General features: G+C 43.5%; 3 protein-coding genes across 3 annotated transcripts in view; 2 read left to right on the plus strand and 1 right to left on the minus strand.

Annotated features, from left to right (window-relative positions):
* The window catches only part of LIN9 (lin-9 DREAM MuvB core complex component), a 36237-nt gene extending 29664 nt beyond the window's left edge, over nt 1-6573 (plus strand). The window contains exons 12-15 of the mRNA XM_014877480.2: nt 3079-3204; nt 3512-3694; nt 3798-3895; nt 5205-6573. Coding sequence (XP_014732966.1) covers nt 3079-3204; nt 3512-3694; nt 3798-3895; nt 5205-5310 — 513 coding nt within the window. The 3' untranslated portion in view covers nt 5311-6573. The remainder of the gene's footprint in view (nt 1-3078; nt 3205-3511; nt 3695-3797; nt 3896-5204) is intronic.
* Nucleotides 6574-8194: 1621 nt separating this feature from the next.
* Nucleotides 8195-19339, plus strand: part of ACBD3 (acyl-CoA binding domain containing 3) — a 41140-nt gene continuing 29995 nt past the window's right edge. Inside the window, exons 1-2 of the mRNA XM_088161109.1 lie at nt 8195-8636; nt 17098-17362. Of these exons, the coding sequence (XP_088017235.1) occupies nt 17329-17362 (34 nt within the window). The 5' untranslated portion in view covers nt 8195-8636; nt 17098-17328. The remainder of the gene's footprint in view (nt 8637-17097; nt 17363-19339) is intronic.
* MIXL1 (Mix paired-like homeobox) lies at nt 9097-9877 on the minus strand. The gene is made up of 2 exons (XM_014877395.1): nt 9590-9877; nt 9097-9513 (listed from the first exon to the last, which is right to left on the minus strand). The coding sequence occupies exons 1-2, from the start codon at nt 9875-9877 to the stop codon at nt 9097-9099; spliced, it is 705 nt and encodes a 234-aa protein (XP_014732881.1).

Below are 19339 nucleotides of genomic sequence, written 5' to 3' on the forward strand. Positions count from 1 at the left end.
GTCCTTTGAAAGCACTGTGCTTTGGAAACTGATTGATGTTAACGCCAGGATAGCACATGTGACTTAACACATAAAGTAAGGAAGTACTATGTACCTTGAGAATTGGTGTACAAGTTTATATGGTAAGATATTTATGCTAAAACTGTTTTTGCAGATGGTAGATACTTATTATCTCAGCTTTCTGGTTAAAACAATTACTCATTTCATAGATTTTTGTGTAAAGCTCTGAGTGCCCTTGACTGGCATTTAAAGTTACAGTATACCACAGCAACTACAGCATAATTAGTAGCAGCAGCATAATTTTTCTTGCTAACTTTATCTAATTAGCAATCAGTAAATCAAAATTATAAGGGTGACTCTTCTACCACACATGGCTATAAATTAACTTGAGAAAGCTCTCAGTCTCAGCCTTCTGCCAGCATCCATCCAGGGTGTTGTCTCTGCAGTGCACAGAAGGCTAAAGGCTCATGGAGAAGAAGGGTCCCTTTTATTTATTGAAACAAAGCAGTTGATTTTTTTCCCATGTAAAATATTTGAATGTTGAAATATGTGATTTATTGCAGTGAGATTTCTCTTTGTGCCTTCAATGATCATGTGCATGTGTGCATTCTCTGCTTCCTACTGCCCCAGCCCTGTGTCTCTGTAATTTTCTTCTTCTATGCCATGTGGTGTTCTTCAAAACCTTATCATTTCAGTTACTGTATTATTTTTCCTGTACATCAAATGTTTTATCTTTTCATTTTGTGTGTTAGTAACTCAACTAGATGCAAAGAGAAGTACGATTAAAACATGTCATTGCAACCTGCAATTCTGATAATGAAAAATTACCAACTCTTCTTAATTTTTTTTCCTGAGACATTCATACTTTTGCATAGATAAGGAGATCCATAGGAATGACACTATCCTTCCTCTAGCAAGAATCCGAATGTTAGCTCAGCTATTAAGTCATAAATTACCTGTATTGTTACTTTTCTTGGTCTCCTTTTTCCATGAAACTGAAGGAGGAAAAAAACAACTGGGAAGGTAACCAAGAAATAGGTTCTGACTTTGATACATTTTAGCTCAATTGTAACCTGGCTAAGAACTTTGAGATACTTTGAAATTCTTCGCTGCCCTATTTCCTTTGAAAACCAGCAATCATAAAGCAACGCCCATTAGTACTACTCAAGGCTTACCTGATAAAAATAGAGGATGTGATACCTTCCTATTGGCCATATTCTTAGCTCATCTTCTAATCCTCTTTGTCCCTTGGCAACCCCATCTATGTTTGTGCCACTGAGTATGTGTTGCTTCTCCTTTAAAATATATTTTCTGTGAGCAAAAAGCTTTTCCCAATCTCAATTCACTGCAACATCAATAACATACCTGAACATGAATAAAATTGAATCCTTTGAGTTCATTCAGGTGTACTTTAATTGTCAGACTTTGGTAATAATTCATACATTTGTCATTTGGTAATTGTTAGAGTACCACTGCTCTTTGGTTTAAAGTAATCCTTTTATGAAGACTTCTGTTTAATGACTGATTCAATATAGAAATATTGGAACTGATCAAAATCAGAAATGGTACTGAATGTAGGCCATTATTATCTGGCAATAATAATAAATTTACACAAGTCAGGGGATGCCTTCAGAGGAGCTTGTAATGTATATAACTGTGTCTCATTTTTCTTGACATGACTGTACTAGTCTGGGTTGCAGCCTAAAAACAAATTTCTATGTACATAAAACAATAAACATTTGGATAAACAAATATCAATTGAAAGGACCTGCAATAAAAACAAGGTAAAGAGAATGCTGGTTGTCTCAGAGAAGCATCTAGATTCTTGGTAACAGAGGTCTTACCTGCTTCCACCTGCTGAATGCCATCCATCTTTTGTCAGTTTAGCTGTTCATCAGTGTTTCCAGGTCTTGGGTTGTGCCCAGGTCAGAAATAGTACTGGTGCTGAGAAATATATCTTTTGCCTTTAGCCTTTCCTCTCCAACAGGGAATTCATAATTGTCTGCAGCTTTCACAGCTAAGCTGGAGCAGTTCAATTTGCTCTAAGGGTCACTGGAGAAGGTCTGAAAGATTTGATTCTTTTATGTTCCAGAGCTGCAGAAAGTGCCAAATTTATGCTACTTTCCAGTGAATTCTGAAATGATGGTGTTAGTTTAAAGCCCTGTTAAGTTGGTACTCAAATTTGTAAATCCCTGCAGATCATCTCAGTGATTATATTTAATGGGGAACTTTGAAGTGAACTCATAACTGAAACCTCTTGCATTTTTGACCAGGATTGTCCTGATGGAGGCTCTTGACTTTGCAATTTGCTTTATCTTGTGTGTGAAATCTATAGCTACAAGTTTTGATTGTTGGAGATACATAGATCTCAGTCCTATGGGTGGGACTACCTCTAGATTCTCTTGCAAGAGGCTATTTGGAGATGAAATTTTTAAATTTATAGTATGTTTTGTTTCAATTTCATAAATATCACCCAAACAATGTCAAGCTGTATTCTGAAAAGAGTACAAGAAAAAAGGTACTGTATTTTGGTATTTATTCTTTTTGTGGAAAATCATGCTTACAAAATACTGTTGCCAAATATAAGCTCTAATAACTTTCTTTTTTGGCAGAACTGTTAGCTGTAACAGAAGGTGACTTGAGGAGTCATCCTCAAGTGACCAATAACTTACTAGCCAAATGTGCCTCCCATCCTGCAGCAAAGGTGGTCGAGGCCATATTGTCCTGTACTGCTCCTCTGCTGGCAGGATGGTTTTCTGCTCAGCCAGTAGGGAGAAGCCATGCCCAGCTGCTGGAGGAATAAGCAGGTCAGACCCAGACAGTCATCTTCTGTAGCATTTACACCATAGATTATTGTAGCACTTCAGGAAGGGAATAAAAGCATGGCTGTTACCTACATAGATTCACTTGGAGTTATATAAATAGTGATACTGCAGTTTAATGTTAACGTTTTTCTATTTGACACCGGGATTTCAAATATCTCAGTATTTTCTTCAAGTAAAAACTCCTTTTGATGAGTTCAAAATCTGTAGCTGTACAGTATCACATTAACTTTAATGTACTTTATGTTTTCCACAGAAATCCTATTCCATGCCAATCAGCATTGAGTTTCAGAGGAGATATGCAACTATTGTTCTAGATCTAGAACAACTAAACAAAGACTTAAATAAAGTTTTGCATAAAGTTCAACAATATTGCTATGAGGTAAGATTTTGCTGGAATCTCTGTGAACTTGGTGGTTTTGCTCAACCTGAGTAGAAAACAAGAGTTTCCTGGATATAGGGGGTGGGTGGGGGTCACCCTGAAATAAAACTATTGGTAGCTGTGTTGGATTCCTTCTCTGGAATTTGAGCTGCCTTTGAGCAACACTTTTCCTGATACCAGTGGACATATAGAAAAAACACTGTGTACTATACACACACAAACTGTCTTCGAAATCATCTCATTTCACACATCCACCAAATGCAAAGGATGTCTTTATTCTTAATTTCCCCCCTTCATATCCCTGCAGCTTGCTCCTGACCAGGGACTCCAGCCTGCTGACCAACCCACGGATCTGAGGCGCAGGTGTGAAGAGGAAGCTCAGGAGGTCGTCAGACAAGCAAATACCTTGTCAACGGGACAACTCTGTGTGGAGAGTGAAAATTTAACTGATCTTATCTCTAGACTTACAGCAATATTACTGCAAATTAAGGTAAAAAGTTTGCACAAAATAGCTTCTCCCTTACAATACATTGTGTTAAAGCTCTGCCAGTTTTTGTGCTGAACTGTGAGAACATTTTTGTTTTCTTCTACAGTGTCTAGCAGAAGGAGGTGATCTGAATTCCTTTGAATTTAAATCACTAACAGATTCATTAAATGACATCAAGAATTCATTAGACTCCTCAAATATCAGGTAATACTTTTTGAATATTTAATTCTTAATTATACACTTTGTGATAGTTCTTACTGTATTTTAGAGGTGAACACTGATTATAATTAAGGGGTTTAATCTGCTAACTTGTACTTACAGGAAGAGTCCCATATAAAAGGTGGACTTCTTAAAGGGAATGTGAAATGAGCAGTTTTCTGTTTGAACCTATCAGTGAAGTACCATGTTAAAAAAACGTTTAAAAGTGCTAAATTGATGCAGCAACAACTAGTCTTTCTTGTTCTTTAGTAATTTATGACAATGAAAAACTTACTTTAGAACATTGTCAGATTTTGAAATCCCACTAGTAATACAAGTTTTTTAAACCAGAGAACAATACAATTTCAGTATTCTTTTAGCATATTCAACCTCTTGTCTGTAAATATCAAATATCAAAAGGTGGCTTGTGAGTCAATTAGAGGTTCTGAGCAGCTTCCATTGGCAAGATTCTAAGCCAAGAAACAGAAGAGCAGCCATATTGTGCCAAATCAAAGGCCAGTCTAGTCTAGATGCGCCATTTTTTTCAACAGCTGTCACAAGCAGCTGCCTAAAGAGGTATCATAAAAATAGCAAGAATGTGGTAGCAAGAGCATGGTGATACTTGTCTGGAGTACCCTGCAGCCTCCAGCAATTTGACCAGCATTTTACACTGCTAAATTTTGTAATTTATAAAATAAACCTAAATGCTAAGTACTTTTTTATATCCCTGCTACCTGTATATATATACCTACATAATAATGGGAGTCTGCACACATGAATTTTTGAATTTTTAAAATTTTTAATTTTTTTTCTGAAAATAGTAGGATGGCCTTTTCATTTCAATACAGTTACCGAGAAATGCTGTTTTATAGCATTTTTCATTAAGAAAAACAAAACCAAACTTCAGACATTTGTGAAACTTCTTTATAATCAACCCTGCAAATTGCATATTGGAATTGATTCAAGTAAAGGCTGATGTACCCAGCAAAGAATGTGATGGTGATTCCATTTCACAGTACTTATTTTGGCCATTTTAGCACCTCTTCATAATATTTTAATTTCACTGATTCTGGTCATGTTAAAACCTCACTTTAAGTGCCTAAGTCAGTGGCTTTTGATTTCTTGCAGCTGTTTGTGCAAGTTGTGTTTTCCTATATTTCTGTGTCAAGTTGCTTTTGTAAGTACTGCTCTTCGATGCATCTGAATTTTTGTATGGGCTAGGTTCACTTCTTGATTTTTTGCCTGTAGAGATATTCAGACATAACTCTTACATATGGGGTTCAACTCTTCTTTCGTTCTTTTTTTCTTCCCGTAGTTGTTTTCAGAATAACGTTGAGATCCATGTTGCACATATTCAGAGTGGTCTGAGCCAGATGGGAAACTTACATGCTTTTGCAGCTAATAACACCAACAGAGACTGAAAACTTCAAGTGTACAGCAAGTAGTTCTGGAAAATCTTCTTCCTTTCTATAGGCTTCACCAAATACCCTACTGCCAGAAGATAAGGAGAGAGAAAACCTCTCAGAAAGGACCCTTTTAAATATATTATATCTGCTTCTTAAGGAAACCAGCATTACTGGCCAGCGTTACGTTAGATTTCTCCATTTGTTATTCACATGCAGTAGTTTTGCTAACTGGTAATCTCTTAGTAATTGCATTGATTATAGTAAACTTGAAAGCATACTTTCATATAATTTGAACTTAGTTTTTAGAAGTTCAGATGAATTCTGCACACCTCTTGCTGTTGAATCTCCTGGTATGTTAGAAGTGCCGAAGAGGAAATGGCTTCAGTTAGTAACCACATGGCAGGTCTTTGTTGTGTAAAGCTACACCTCTGTGTAGCTCTTCAGAGCTGCCAGGTCAGCCCTTGGGAAGCCCAAGTGTTCCTGATCTAAGGAAGCAACAGCAGGATACAGCCAGCAAACATAAGCTGTAAACTGGAGGATGATGGGCAGGTCTATTGGTCAGTCAATGTCTTGTTGGAACTCTTAATTTATCATAACTTATAGAAGGAGTCTAATGAAGGAATATAAAAATGTAACTGTTAACTTTCCAGAAAGAGATTGATTATGGCTTTTTCCCTTCACAAAGGGCAAAAGAAGTGCTTTAGGTGGTATTTTATATAAGTGACTGGTTAAACGTTTTTCTGAATTCTTGTTTGTTTTGCACAAGTTTTAAATTAGATGACTGGTTATTCAACTATACCCACCACGTATAAATATGAAGATTTTTATAATTAAAGATAACCAGTGATGTAAACTGCAAAAATAAGAGGTGATAACCTGCCTATACCTTTTGGAATGTTAATCTTGTAAAAAGTGTGTATTGGTTTGTTTAAATAGTCTTGTAAAGCTTCTGTGTAATGAATTGTTTCCAGATATGGGTTTTCAGAGATAGCTGTAGAGATGTTTTTGATTCTTTTAGATGCCTCATTAAATAAGGTCTTTTATATGTTAATGTATAAAGAATATGTAAACAGGATTATTTTCAATTTTAAAATTTTGTATAGTTTAAAGATGCTTCTGTATTCTGTGTTGGTATTGTGCCACTGCAAAACTTTAGTGCAGAGTTTATATTTAGCTAAATTTGTTCTGTTAATTAAGATAAATGCATAAATCTTTTATTCTCAATCAAATTTGTAACTGAATAAATTGACCTATGAGAGTTGATATATTTCACAAAAATGCAAAATTTTTTGCAGATGGTCTCAGGTCATTTTTTTAAGAGAAGCTAATTGCTGAAAATGAAATGTTATGAGGATGAGGTGAGTAGCTGTTTTAAAAGGTATTTAAAAATTTTGCAAGGAATATTATAAAATAATGATAAACAGTAATTTAGCTGAGTTACCCAGGAAAACTTAACTCTCCTAGTGTAATAGAACATCGTAGTGGTGCCTTCAATTGCTTTTGTAATTATGTCACTCGTTATTTTGTGGTGCTACCATCTGTTTGATAAAGAAGATAGAAAGGAGTCCTCTCCCTCCGGCCTATTCATGTAAACAGAGAAAGGTGCCAAAGCCTAATTTAAGGTACATAAGTTTAGTCAGACAGGAAGTAATCTGCTCTACAGCTAACTCAGGAAAAAGGAGCCATCCCCAGGCACCCCTATACTCACATGCCTGCTGCTCCCTCTGCACACCTCTGCTCTGATCCCATCCTGCTCTGTTGGGACTCAAGCTCATCATGTGCACTGAATGCTTTTCAGGAACAGGACTTCCCAGTACAAAACATCAGGAGGATAATCTGGCCCTATTCATAGCAAACATCCCAAACTGAGAGGGAGACAAGGTATCGACACTAGTACATACCAGAGGATTTGGCAACCTGCTTTTCATGACAGCCTTTTATCCTACTGGACACAGAATACATTACAATAACCACACTCTAATCTCAACTCTGATTCCTTAGGTATGATAATTTTTACATGTGGATACTTAAATGTGCTCTCCAGCATGCTTTCTGTTGATGTAGGTTTTTTTCATTTTTGCAGGGTAATATAGAAAGATCTGTTGTTTGTGAGAAGCCATGTATTTCCACGTGTCATTTGTCCCACTCATGTAGGCAATGTGAATATACACATCATTGCGTTTCTTTGAAAGGCTACATTTCTCCTTGGGTACTGATGTGTTGGGTCAGAGCTAATGTTTAATTTTGGTGACAGTAACAAATACAGCTGCTTTTGCTGAGTGTGCCCCAAGCATAGCAGGAGTCTCAACAGCTCACTGCAACTACCGTGCCTGAAGTCTGCAGGAGCAGAACATGTTACTTTTTTTTTTTTTTTTTTATAATCAGTAAATTTGAATTTACCCTGAGCCCCCAAGAAACCATGATTTCATTTTCTGTCTCTTCCTGCAAGTGCTTCTCTTCTGGGGTTTTCCTTATCCCTAGCATAGCACCCAGGTCCACTTGGGACAGATGATGTCTGAGGTAGGTTGCTTGGTTTTTGTTTTGTGTTTTTTTCAAGGATAGCTCTGGAGTTTTTTTGATGGATGACTAATCAGCAGCCCTGCCATGCCACTTCTCCTTGCAAGCTTGTAGTCCAACCAGTGTTCAGCTGTCCCAGATCTCTCAAGTACATAACATATGGGGTGGCACTGAGGGATTTTGTGCATTGGTAACTTTATTCTGGGGGGCATGATTCCTGATACAGGGTATTTCTGCCACCAGTACATGGGTCATTTTTCCTGTGCTTCGGGCTTTCGGGTGCTTTTCTATAACTTAAACTTGCTCTGCTAGCCTCTGAAGTACTATTTTGTAAGCAGGAAGAATTGGTCTTATCCTCAAAATATGTACAGAGTTATGTATCCTTCCTCTATAATTTGAATTAGAGGAGAGACTTCTGTTATTACTGATTTTGCTGTTCTCAGTGCAGAGCCATTCAGCCTATGATCATGTGAACAGCTTCTGTGTAGTCCCTGCCTACAGCTAAAGCACCCTTACAGTGTCCACAAAATACTCCCATTTCTCTTAGTTTAGCATTAACCTTGTCTTAAGTGGCAGACTGGCGGCTTTTGTCTGAGCACTTGAGATTTGGGGGTTTATATTACTTAGGCCAGACATTTTCATTTAGGGATGGGGTTGTTTGTTTAGGGCAAATTTAAGACAAATGCTGACATTTTCTGTAACCTGTTCTTCAGGCCCCTTAGGTTTCTCAACAACATCTAAACTGCAGCCACAGCTCTTCAGGACCTGGGAAGAGAATCTGCATCTGGGATGTATACCACTTCTCTACCCCACCATCAGCCAAGGTAAGAAACCTTGGCCCCTGCACCAGGTACACACACAAGAAGGTCGAAAATGTAAACCTTTATTTTATTTGCCTTGGTCAAAAATCCCCGACAGACCACACTCTTTTCTAAGACCAGCCCCCACCCCCAAAACACAGTGGATTTGGATTAGCTTTTTGGCTAAGGAAGGTTAAATAGCTATATTAAACACGATAAAAGAAAGCCTTAAATACAGTGTTAAAAAGATGCCCTCAGCTGATGGAGCCGACCCGTATTTTTCTTAAATAAATAGTTAAAATCAGTTACTACCAGATAAAGTGCAACAGTGGCAGAGCAGCAGTGGTGAGGTAGCGCGGTGTGTGACTGCTCGCCGCCCGAGCAGCGCCCCGCGGGCCGGGGTCCGGCGGGAAGGCTTCGCGGCGCGGCCGGGGCCGCTCCTTTCACCTGTCCCAGCCCGGCCCGCGTCCCGCCGCGGCGGCGCTCAGAGGGCACGGAAGGCGCCCAGCGCGTTCTCCTCCCACTCCGAGCCCGACTCCGAGTAGCCGCTGGTGTCCTCGGCGTCCGACACGGGCGAGTACTGCCCGCAGAAGGCGCGGGCCGGCGGGAAGGGGCCGGCGGCGCTCCCCGCGAACGGGGCGGGCTCGGCCCCGCCGGGCTGCCCGGGCGGGAAGCCCTCGAAGCCGGAGCCGGGGGGGAAACCGGCGGTCGGCGGCCACGCGTAGGGGGCCGAGCCGTCCTCCGTGCGGACCACCCCGGAGAGGGCGCAGCGGGGCCGCTCCGGGACGCGCAGGCCGGCGAAGCGGGGCGGCCGCGGGCAGCCCGGCGGCGGTGCGGCGGGGCCGGGGCGGGGCGGGCCCCGCTGGCGGCGGGACTTGGCGCGGCGGTTCTGGAACCAGACCTGGGGAGAGAGGGCGGCGGTGAGCGCGGAGGGGCGGCCCCGGTGCGGCAGGCACGGCACGGCCCGCGCCCCTCACCTGGATGCGGGACTCGGGGATCTGCGTGGCGTCGGCCAGTTTCTCCCGCAGGTAGATGTCGGGGTACATGGTGTCCTGGAAAACCAACTCCAGCGTCTCCAGCTGCGCCGCCGTGAAGCTGGTCCGCTTCCGACGCTGCGAGGCCGCCGGCGCCCCCTCCGACGGCTCGGCCGGGGGAAGCGCCCTGAGGGCGGGCGAGGCCGGGCCGGGCCCGCCGCCCCCCGCCCACCTGCCCGCGGGGAAGGCGGGCGGCTCCGCCGGGGGCTCCCCGAAGCGCAGCGCGGCCATGGCAGCGGCGAGGAGGGGGCTCGGGCGGCCCGCCGCGCTTTATAGCCGGGGAGGGGGCTCGGCAGGGGCGGGGGTGCGAAGGGGCGGCCCGGCCCCGCGGGGAAGGTGAGCTCCGGGCACCCCGCCGGGCCCCGCGCCCCAGGCCGCCGGTGGGGTGCCCGACTGGGGCGGCCCCTGCCCTGCTCAGCACAGAGGACTCAGTGATGCCCTAGGCGTGCCTGACGGGGGTGGGTGATGGCTGGCAGCCCTCGACTTCCCGCCCGAAACATGGGCAGCAGGAGGGAGAGGGGGGCTTTGCATCCACACGCAAAACAACTAGGTGTTGGGAGTTTGGCACCCTGGAGAGAACCCAGAGCAGCGGCTGGGTTATTTCTGATACAACATCTGGGCTGGTAGGGTTACGGAGTTCGTTCCCTCTAGCTATTGACGTGGAGGTGGATGGTCTCAAGCAGCTGACTGCTTTGGCAAGTAATGGATCGTGCATGGTGTGAGACCTAAAGCAAACAGAAGTTTTACGTCTTCCCCTGGCCGCAACTTGCTCCACTTGCAGTGCTTCGCTGCCAGTTGTGCGGGTAGTGTACAGCTTCCCGCTGTGCCTGCTGCTGCCAAAACATCTCTTTCTTTTTAAGATGCAAGTTCAATGCACCTGGAGAGCCACAGCAGCTCAGGCAGGGCAGAGGCAGACATGGGTGTCATCACCTTTTTCACCACTTGCTAATGCCTTTGCACATAACACTCGCACATCATCCCATGAGCTTCTGCCATAGCTGATTCCCAGACAGAGAGGTCTCGTGCTGAAATGCTGCCTGCACACCCCAAGGCACTTAAAATGGTTTGTCCTCATTTTACTTTTTACAACTGTCTCCCAAGAAAAGTTACTTTGTACAGAAAATAATGTTAAAATTGTTAAAAGCTGATTTTGGAAGCTTTGTTCCTAAAACATTTGTACTTTTGTGCTTTTACATATACAGCAGTCCAGATACTTTCATGACTGAAGTTTCTAGGTTGTTCCCAAAATCGTGGGCTGTAGCCTGCAGACAGCAGTCAGAGAAATTAGTCTTGTACAATGTTCTCAATTAGCAGTGTAATGAGAGGGCATGGTGATGAGAAAGGGCACAGGTGAGTGGTGATCCAGAAAGCACAAGACAACATTATTTAAGGTTTTTAGTATAAAACTCATGGCGGGTTGAATCACTGTGCAGATTCTGTGCAGATATAATAGATGCCACAGGTGGCAGCAAAAGAGAATTAGTCCAGATTATATTTACATGATGAATGCTTTATTGTATTTTACATCAAATAATATTCCTGAAAAACATAGCAGAGGTTTCTTTTCTGAAGGATTTTATACTGCTTGGAATTATGCCGTTGTAAGAATATAGTTTCTAGGATTGGGTTAAGGTTAATTAAGTCTGCCAGACAGAGAGCAGGTTTTTGAGGAAATGTGTTTTTTCACACACATACATGTGATTTTCTTTCAGCAGCAGCCCAGGCTTAAGGAGCTGCTGGCACCACAGGCCCCCCACTGTTCACCCCTGTCCTGATGCCTTCCCTTAAGCTGAGCATGTCATCCACACTGTGTGATCAGAGAATTAACCCAAGTTAAATTAACTGTACAGTAACAACAGTTGGGGGTTTGTTGGCTGGGTTTTTTCCATCCAGATCTGGGATTCCCACCTGTAGGTTACCAATATCCCCAGGATGGCTGTACAAGCGAGAGGACACTGCCAGATGGAGCAGGAGGGAAATGAGGGGATCCCATCTGGGGTTGGCTTCTAGGACTGCCCCACCTGGATCTGATTCTGAGCTAGCAGAGAACAAAACTGAGACAGGCTGCCCAGAGCCTGGCGGGTTTTCAGTGTCAGACTTCCCAGTAAGACAACTATCAATGTATATTGAACAGATACTCAGGAAAGAGTGAGTACTGGGAGCTAATAGACCTGTTCCCAACTCATAAATCTGGAAATGGGCTGACTCTTTGATCTCTGACTGCTGTGACATCCTTCAGGCCAAAAGCCTCCTCGGTTTCCTTGCCCTTTATGGTTTCAGAGGTCTTTCAATAGCTCTCTCATGACAGCAGCTAACACGCTTCCCTTGGTGAGGAGAAGAACAATGAGGCTTCCCAGGCCTGAAAATTTTCATTGGAATGCACAGATGTAACAATTATAGACTTTTTAAAAGTCTATATTATTACAATGGAAATAAAATTACTTCTGCACTCTACTTTTTGTGGCATTCCATGCTGTCCATGGATGCAGTGTGAGCAGTGGCTCTGCCATGTGGAATAGGAAATGCTGTGTGACTGAATTGTGGGCAAAACAGTTGGTGCAGCCCAGCATTACACACACAGGCCCCAGGGTATGGGGCTCACACTCAGTCTCTTCATTACCTGGCTGCAGACAATTGTATTTTCTAGCAGACATACTTGTGAGTGGATGAGAGTGCTGTGAGCAGGTCAGGCTGTGCTGCCTGTCTGCGGGTGCTGATTTCTGCTTACTTCTAGTCTGCCTCAGTTTCCCTGTCTGGGCTGGCTGGCTATTACCAGCATGTTCATATATCTTGGTGATGAGTTCTTTTCTGCTTACCAGTGGTATGTGTTTTTGCAAAAGCAAAGCAATTCTGGAGCAAGACCAGAGTCCAGGAATCATATTTTCCCTTTCCTATTGCTCAGACCATCACACACTAATTTTGTCCATGGGATCCTCATGGCCACTCTTCTCTATTGGCTTGGTTTGAAACAGATCTAAGGTCGAATAAAAGCAAGGGGGACAGTATTGATTGTAAAGGAGTGTGCTGTTAGGTGGACATCAGAATAGGAGGCTTCTGCCCTCCTCCCAGGCAAGCAGGATGGCATGAAAGACACCTCCTTGCTTCCTTCTGGCAGTTCTCTCCCAACCCAATGCTGGCACACATCTCCACAGCTCCCACAGAGTATCATCCCACTGGTGTCCTAAAAGCTGCACCTGTGGGGTAGTGCAGTATGCCTCCTGCAGCAAGGAAAAAGTGCTGTGTCTGGATTCAGTGGAACTTCCTTTCCCTGACAAGTAGTTTTCCATCCTGCTGTGCCCCTTGTAGTCTGACAAGGAAGTTTCTGATGCCTTGTAGCTGCCAGCATCTGCATGGAGTCATACCCAGGTAAGGGCTGGAAGCATTTAGAAGACATTAAATCATGTCCCTTCCTGTTTTGTAGACTTGCTTTTATTTGGGTTCCACTGAGGCACAAAGGGGGATTTTATGTCTTTCCTTGAGAAGCAGAAGCTGTGACAGAAGTCCAGAAGTGGCTTGCTTTTTTAAATTAGGATGGCTAAAACTGTGAGAGCTATCTCTAAGGGAAAAGCAGACAGCCTTGTGTTGCTATCAAAAGTTACAGGCCACTTCAGAAGCTGTTGGCATTGATCTTCACTCTATTTGTCAGGAGAGAAACTTTTTGTGCTTTTGTCTGTGCTGGGAGTGCCTCAGCACTGAGGAATCTGTGCCAAGAGGACTCACAATACAAAATGTACCTGTACCTGCAATAAAATGGTTTTAAGCTTCAGCTGGAGAGCACACTCTCACATCACTGCTGCCAGCTCTGAGCATCCAGCAAGGGTAAGACAGGCTGTGAAACACCAAGACTGTGGAGAAGCAGGGGGACATAAGGCCCTGTGGTGACTTTTCCGCCTAGCTGGCTCTTCAGCCTTTTGCATGTAAAGCTGGGGAGGTTCTCTCAGGTTTTTGGGGCTACAAAGTCATCTTTTGAATGTGCAGTCTAAGATCCTGCTTTATGTGACTTGAGGAACTGGAGCTTGGGAAGCATCCCAGAATGCATGGCAAGAGTAGGCAGTAGTGTGACACTCAGTCGTCGCTTTGCTGACAAGACAAACACACCCCTTTAAGTAAGTAACATGTTAGTTATTTAGTTAGCATTAGCTCTGCTGCTCACTCCTGCAGGGAATGGGACACCAGGGGTTTTGCCATGCAGTGATTTGTAACCAGCTGTGCAGTCTGGGCTGTGTTCAAACTCCTTTGGCTTGTCAGATGTCACATCACCCTGTTCCTTGGGACTCTGTAGGGACACAGTTTGTGCATTCTTTTGTCATTCCAGCAAGGTTTATTATTTCTTTTATTTTTGGTTGCTTTCTTCAACATTAATTCTCTGGTCACTAAACCCTCGACTGAGGTTTTTAGTAGTGGAGATTTAGCAGCCTCTTGTCAACCTGACTAAATTTGCAAAGATTTGGTATCTTGGAGATCTCAATTTCTACATCAGTTTTAATTGAAATTGGCCAAAAAGTTCAAATCTTATGACAGAATCATAGAAAGATTTGGATTGGGAAGGACCTTAAAGATCAACCCCATAGCCATGAGCAGTGACACCTTCCACCAGACCAGATTGCTCAGAGCCTCATCCATCCTGGCCTTGAACCCAATATGGGGCATCCACAGCTTCTATGGGCAACCTGTGCCAGGGCCTCACCACTCTCACAGTAAAGAATTTCTTCCTAATATCCAATCTAAACCTACCCACAGTTTGAAGCCATTTACCCTTGTCCTGTCATGACATGCCCTTGTAAAAAGTCCCTCTCCATGTATTAGGAGATTGACCAGAAAAATGGACAGTAGTCACACAAACCTGATTTCATTAATTTAGAGAAAGTTTAAGAAAAACTAAAACCATATTTTTGCTGTTAAGTTTAAGCTGTCCCTGAATAGCTTGTCCCTGAAGAAGCAATCCCAGGATAATTATCTCACAAATTAAATTAATTGTAGTCCAGACACATTTTTATGGTTGCATATATAACTACATTTGCTCCAGACTTTCTGCTGTCAGGAAAATACTATATAATTTCCAGCTTCTCTAGCAAGGCCCTGATAGCAAAAATTGGTAATGCATGCTAGGCTTAGGTTTTGAGGTTTTTTCATTCTGCCTAAGAGGAAATCTTTATAGGAATACTTAATTTCCCTTGATTGCTTCTAGTCATTGTGACAAAGCTATTTACAATCTCCAAATGCTTTTAGAGGTTTACCAGGTCTTCCCAATGTACAGACACAAAATCTATATATTGAGGCCCATCCAGGCTTTTAGGTAGAGTTTTGAGATCTTACAATGATGTCATGTTTTTAATTTAGAGTTGTCATTTTTCTAGTCCTCACAGCTTTAACAAGGAAGAACCTGAGTGGGGTGGGCTGTGTATAGTCCTCACTCTGGCATGGTTTGCAGATGCCTTGAAATATATTCCTGTCCATTGTGGATATTCAGCTGAGTTCCTGAGAGTCCCTCCTTGGCACAGTCCTCTGAGGGAAGAGGGGGCTTGCCTTGCTGGTCAGCCCAGGGAATGTGTTCCCCTCTAGCTGGGACACAATGAGGTGGATACAGCCAGTCAGAAATGGGCCTTGGCCATGCTCCAGGCTGTCCCAGTGGGCAGTGGCTGCCTGGGCACTGGGGAGTGAAAGGGAGATGGTGCTGTCACAGTGTCCTGAGTGTGACCTGTGACCACGGGGCTGGGCTGAACCCCTTTCAGTGCTTTTGTACTGATAGGGGTACAAAAGGTACTTGGGGCACATCTCCAGTGGGATGGAGCCCATGGCATTGGAGAACCAGAACGATGTCAGAGCCTGATGACATCAATCCCCTGCACAGGTTATTTCAGAACAACAGGCTTGCCCAGCAGCTCTGTGCACAAATAGAGGGTTAAAATAAATGCAATGTGACAAGAGGTTATGTTCTCTCTGAAAGATGCCTGCCTTGCTTGGCTCAGGCCTGATTACCTCTATATATGTATGATTTATGTTCCTTTGAAAATTCAGCTGCCGTGTCTCCTTGGTTTTGGCCATGAGGAACTAATAGTATCTTGTGACTTTAGCCCTGTGCTTAGGAGGGGGATGTGACTTGGTGGGGTGAGCCATTTCCTGAGAGGTGTGAGACGTGACTTCAAGACCTGGTGGTGCCATTCGTGTATTCTGCTCCGAGGAGTTGATAAGAGCTTCAGACACAGAGAGCCTTGAAGGAATCGGTGGGGGAGGCGTAAAAACCCAGCAAATGCATATGAAAAGATCAAGGGGCTGTATTTGCTAATTCCCAACAGGAACAGATTTGGGGCAAGATGCCCAAGTTCAGAGAGGACCCAGACACAGCAACAGGGCAAGAGCAGAGTATGTCTGATGGCTGGCAGCTGGCTCTCCACCATCGGAGGGAGAGGAAGATTCAGGATTTGGGAGTGGGGGGAGATAAGAGGAAATGGTGGGAAGAGGGAAAGGGCAGTAGGGAGGAAGCTACCTGGAGATAGGAGAGGCTGGTTGAAAGAGCAGGGGATATTTCGTGTTGAATTTAAATAAACTTAAACCTCAGCTTACCTTTGGGTTTTGAGATACCCTGAGAATGGCAGGGTGCATGTACCTGACTCTCACTGGTGCTTCTGCAGTGAGAGGGCAGTCCCACCAAGTTTGCTGTGGCAGCAAACCCTGGGCTTAAACAAATCCTTGTTGCAATTTCTCTCTGTGCTCTCTTTGATTTTATATTTATATTGTGAGAGAGCCTAAATCTTCTGCTTAATAGAATTTACAGTATTGTTTTGCTTACTCACATGCTCTGAACAGGGTCATACCCAACTCTTAGAGATATTTTCCTTGATGAAGGTGGACTGAGAACTGTTGATGCAGGTGGTTGTGCGTACAAAATAACTGTTATCCAAACTCTCAATAATGTTTAATTAATTGACTGTGAAAGCAAAGAATGTATCTGCAGATGAACAAAAAAAGAAAGAAGGAAAAAGATAAGGACACAAGAGCTAAGGAAAAAGATGGGACCGCGTTTTCCTCCTTTTCATTCAGCACCTACTTAAGAGAGGCAGCCTGCTAGGGTGCCACCAGAATATACACACAGAGTAGGGCAGGCAGGGGAAGGCAGGGTCATGGATAGTAGAGAGGTCACATCTTCCTCTAACAGTACTGGATAACAGCAAGAAAAACTCCAAACAGTCCCCTCTCTTCTCTTTTCAGGCTCCTTAGCCTTAGCAAGCAGTGTTAGGGCATTGTTTTCTACCTTTTCTTGGCAGGCTCTTAAAACCTTATCATCGTCCTCTGCATGTGGTAAGCTCTTCCTTCTACTCCAACTTAAAAAATGAGTCACAAGTTTCTTTGTTTCTGTGTTGAACTTCGCAGTGTTTGGTATCTGAGAGCATGAGTTGTTGAAATGAATGGATTTTTATGTAAATGTTACTTTTTTTGTTTGTTTGTTACAGCTTGTGTCTTATGGTTATTGAGCAAAGGATCCAAATGTGAAGTAAGTTTTGCTCCGATGATTCAAAACCAGAAGACAACACATAGAACCAGAACCGTCCTGCTATGGTTGGATGCCTGTTACAATATGAACACAAAGCCATGGTCTTTCTCTGCCCTTGGCTGCCCTGGTGCTATTAAAATCCACCAAGTCTTTCCTCTCTGAGAGGGAGAATCCTTCATCTGGCTTCCCTATGCTTCCCTGCTTCTTCTCAGGCATGTGCCAAGGTCAGTGCTCTGGTTTCAGTCTAATCATTCATTCTAAATGTTTCCCACCCTCTTTTCTGATCAGTTTTGGAGATGAGGGACTTTTAGTCTCATATAACATTTACAACAAAACTGTTTTGGTTTTGTTCTTGCATTTTTTTCTGGGCTCTTTAATTTCAAAGGTTTTCAAGCCTCTGTAAAGTTTGGAAGATTCTCAGGTTTAACATGTGGATGGAACGTGGGAAGTTTCACCTGAGCTGAGGTTTTGCAGTTGATCATTAAATCAGCAGTACCACAGGATCATAGCTAGGGAGTGCAGTGCTTACTATGCCACTAGATGAAGTCTCTTCTGTGCATGAATTGACTCGTATTCCTTTGCTATTTAAAATCAAATTAAAGAGAAGTGCCATGTAACACACTTGGTAGGCATTATTTCTGTGGGTTATCCTGACTTTTGTAAGCCCACAGCACAATTTTCTGGTGCCTGACTCACACAGAAGCTCCCCACATTTGCACAGAACAGTATCTCCATCCTCCTCCCCCACTATCCCGTCCCCCTGCCTCAGCCATCCCAGGTAAGTTGTCCAATAGCGTCCTGTGTGTTGGCTCACTCCTCTGGCAAAGGTGCTCTCTGAGGCATGTCCCTGCCTCCAGCCTGCACCACTTCCCCCCTGGGCTGCCCTGCTCATTCTCTTACTCCCATTTTACATGACAGCTGTTTTTCTTCCCCTTTATTCAAGCTCAACTCCTCTGCTTTTATTTCTGGCAGGGTAATTTTTCTATTTGACTTTGGCTCTGTTTGCCAAGGCCGCAGCCTTGTCACCTTCTTATTCCGATCCTCTCCTTTCTTGAGTAAAGGTCGTCCTCTCCTTCCTTTTATTGGTACTTTAATCTCTTTCTCCATTATCTTTTAGTCCCCTCGATTCTTACCCCTCTTTTGCATATGACCAAGCTCATTTTACACATTACTTGGGGGATTTAAGACTTTTTTCCTTGACAGCTTTTCTTCCCTGCTCCTGGAAGGCTCTATGTACTGCTGGACACGTGGCAAGGAGCAAATACATTTATTCCTCCAGATGAGACAACAGCAGTCCAAGATGAAGAGTGACTCCGGCCTGGGGTGATCCCTGCAGCCATCTTAGTCATCCCCCACGTCTTTACAAGACCATGATTTTCCTCTTTTGCAGTCACATCTCTGCAGCTGGGGTACCTCTTTTTGGGTATTTGAGGTAAGAGAAGGTCTAAAGGAATGCTGAGAGTTTGCTGCAGGTCTGAGTGATCAAACCAGGGTGCAGCAGTGTCATAGTGTAGGTTTCTATTTGCAGTTCCATTGCTGCTGGCCTCTTTTGCCACTCACTGACAATGCCTGAAATACATCTGGAGACAAAATATTTATAACAGTGACTGGAAATTGCAAAGCTGGGCAGGATATCAATCACAGCATCACCTGGATGTTTTAGATCATGTGTGTCTTGGTCAGTGCCAGCATAACTGTTTCTGGCATTTCAAAAACATTGTATTTCTTTTCAATTTTGCCAGGATAAGGGCAGAAGTGAGAATATTTTCCCATCAATTTAAAATTTATATTTAAAGGAGTTTTCTTTGATTAATCGCTCTTGGTTGATCTCTCCTTCCTCTGTGTTTTTTATCAACTAAGGCAGCAAGAGTCCTGGCATGTACAAAGCAGTCCAGGATAAACAGGGAACCTGCTGCCACTAAAAAACCTAGCAGACCAAGGATTGATCCTACCTTCCCACAGAGCTTGCTTTTGCATCTCTTCAGCTAAAAGGTGATCTTTCTTCTGGCTGCATGGAGCAGACTCCTGCTTTAGAGACCAGGATAATTCCTAAGAGCCATGCAAGTGCCCAGCCAAGTCAACCCCCCACATGTTGCACTCTTTCCTCATCTACTCCACCTGACCTCCTTTATTCCAAATTTGCCCTTCAGATTTCCACAGCAGCAAGTTGCCATTAATAGTGTATAACCAAGTCTGAGCTG

The sequence above is a fragment of the Sturnus vulgaris genome, chromosome 3 (genome assembly GCF_052056855.1).
Source record: "Sturnus vulgaris isolate bStuVul1 chromosome 3, bStuVul1.hap1, whole genome shotgun sequence".
Classification (NCBI taxonomy): domain Eukaryota; kingdom Metazoa; phylum Chordata; class Aves; order Passeriformes; family Sturnidae; genus Sturnus; species Sturnus vulgaris.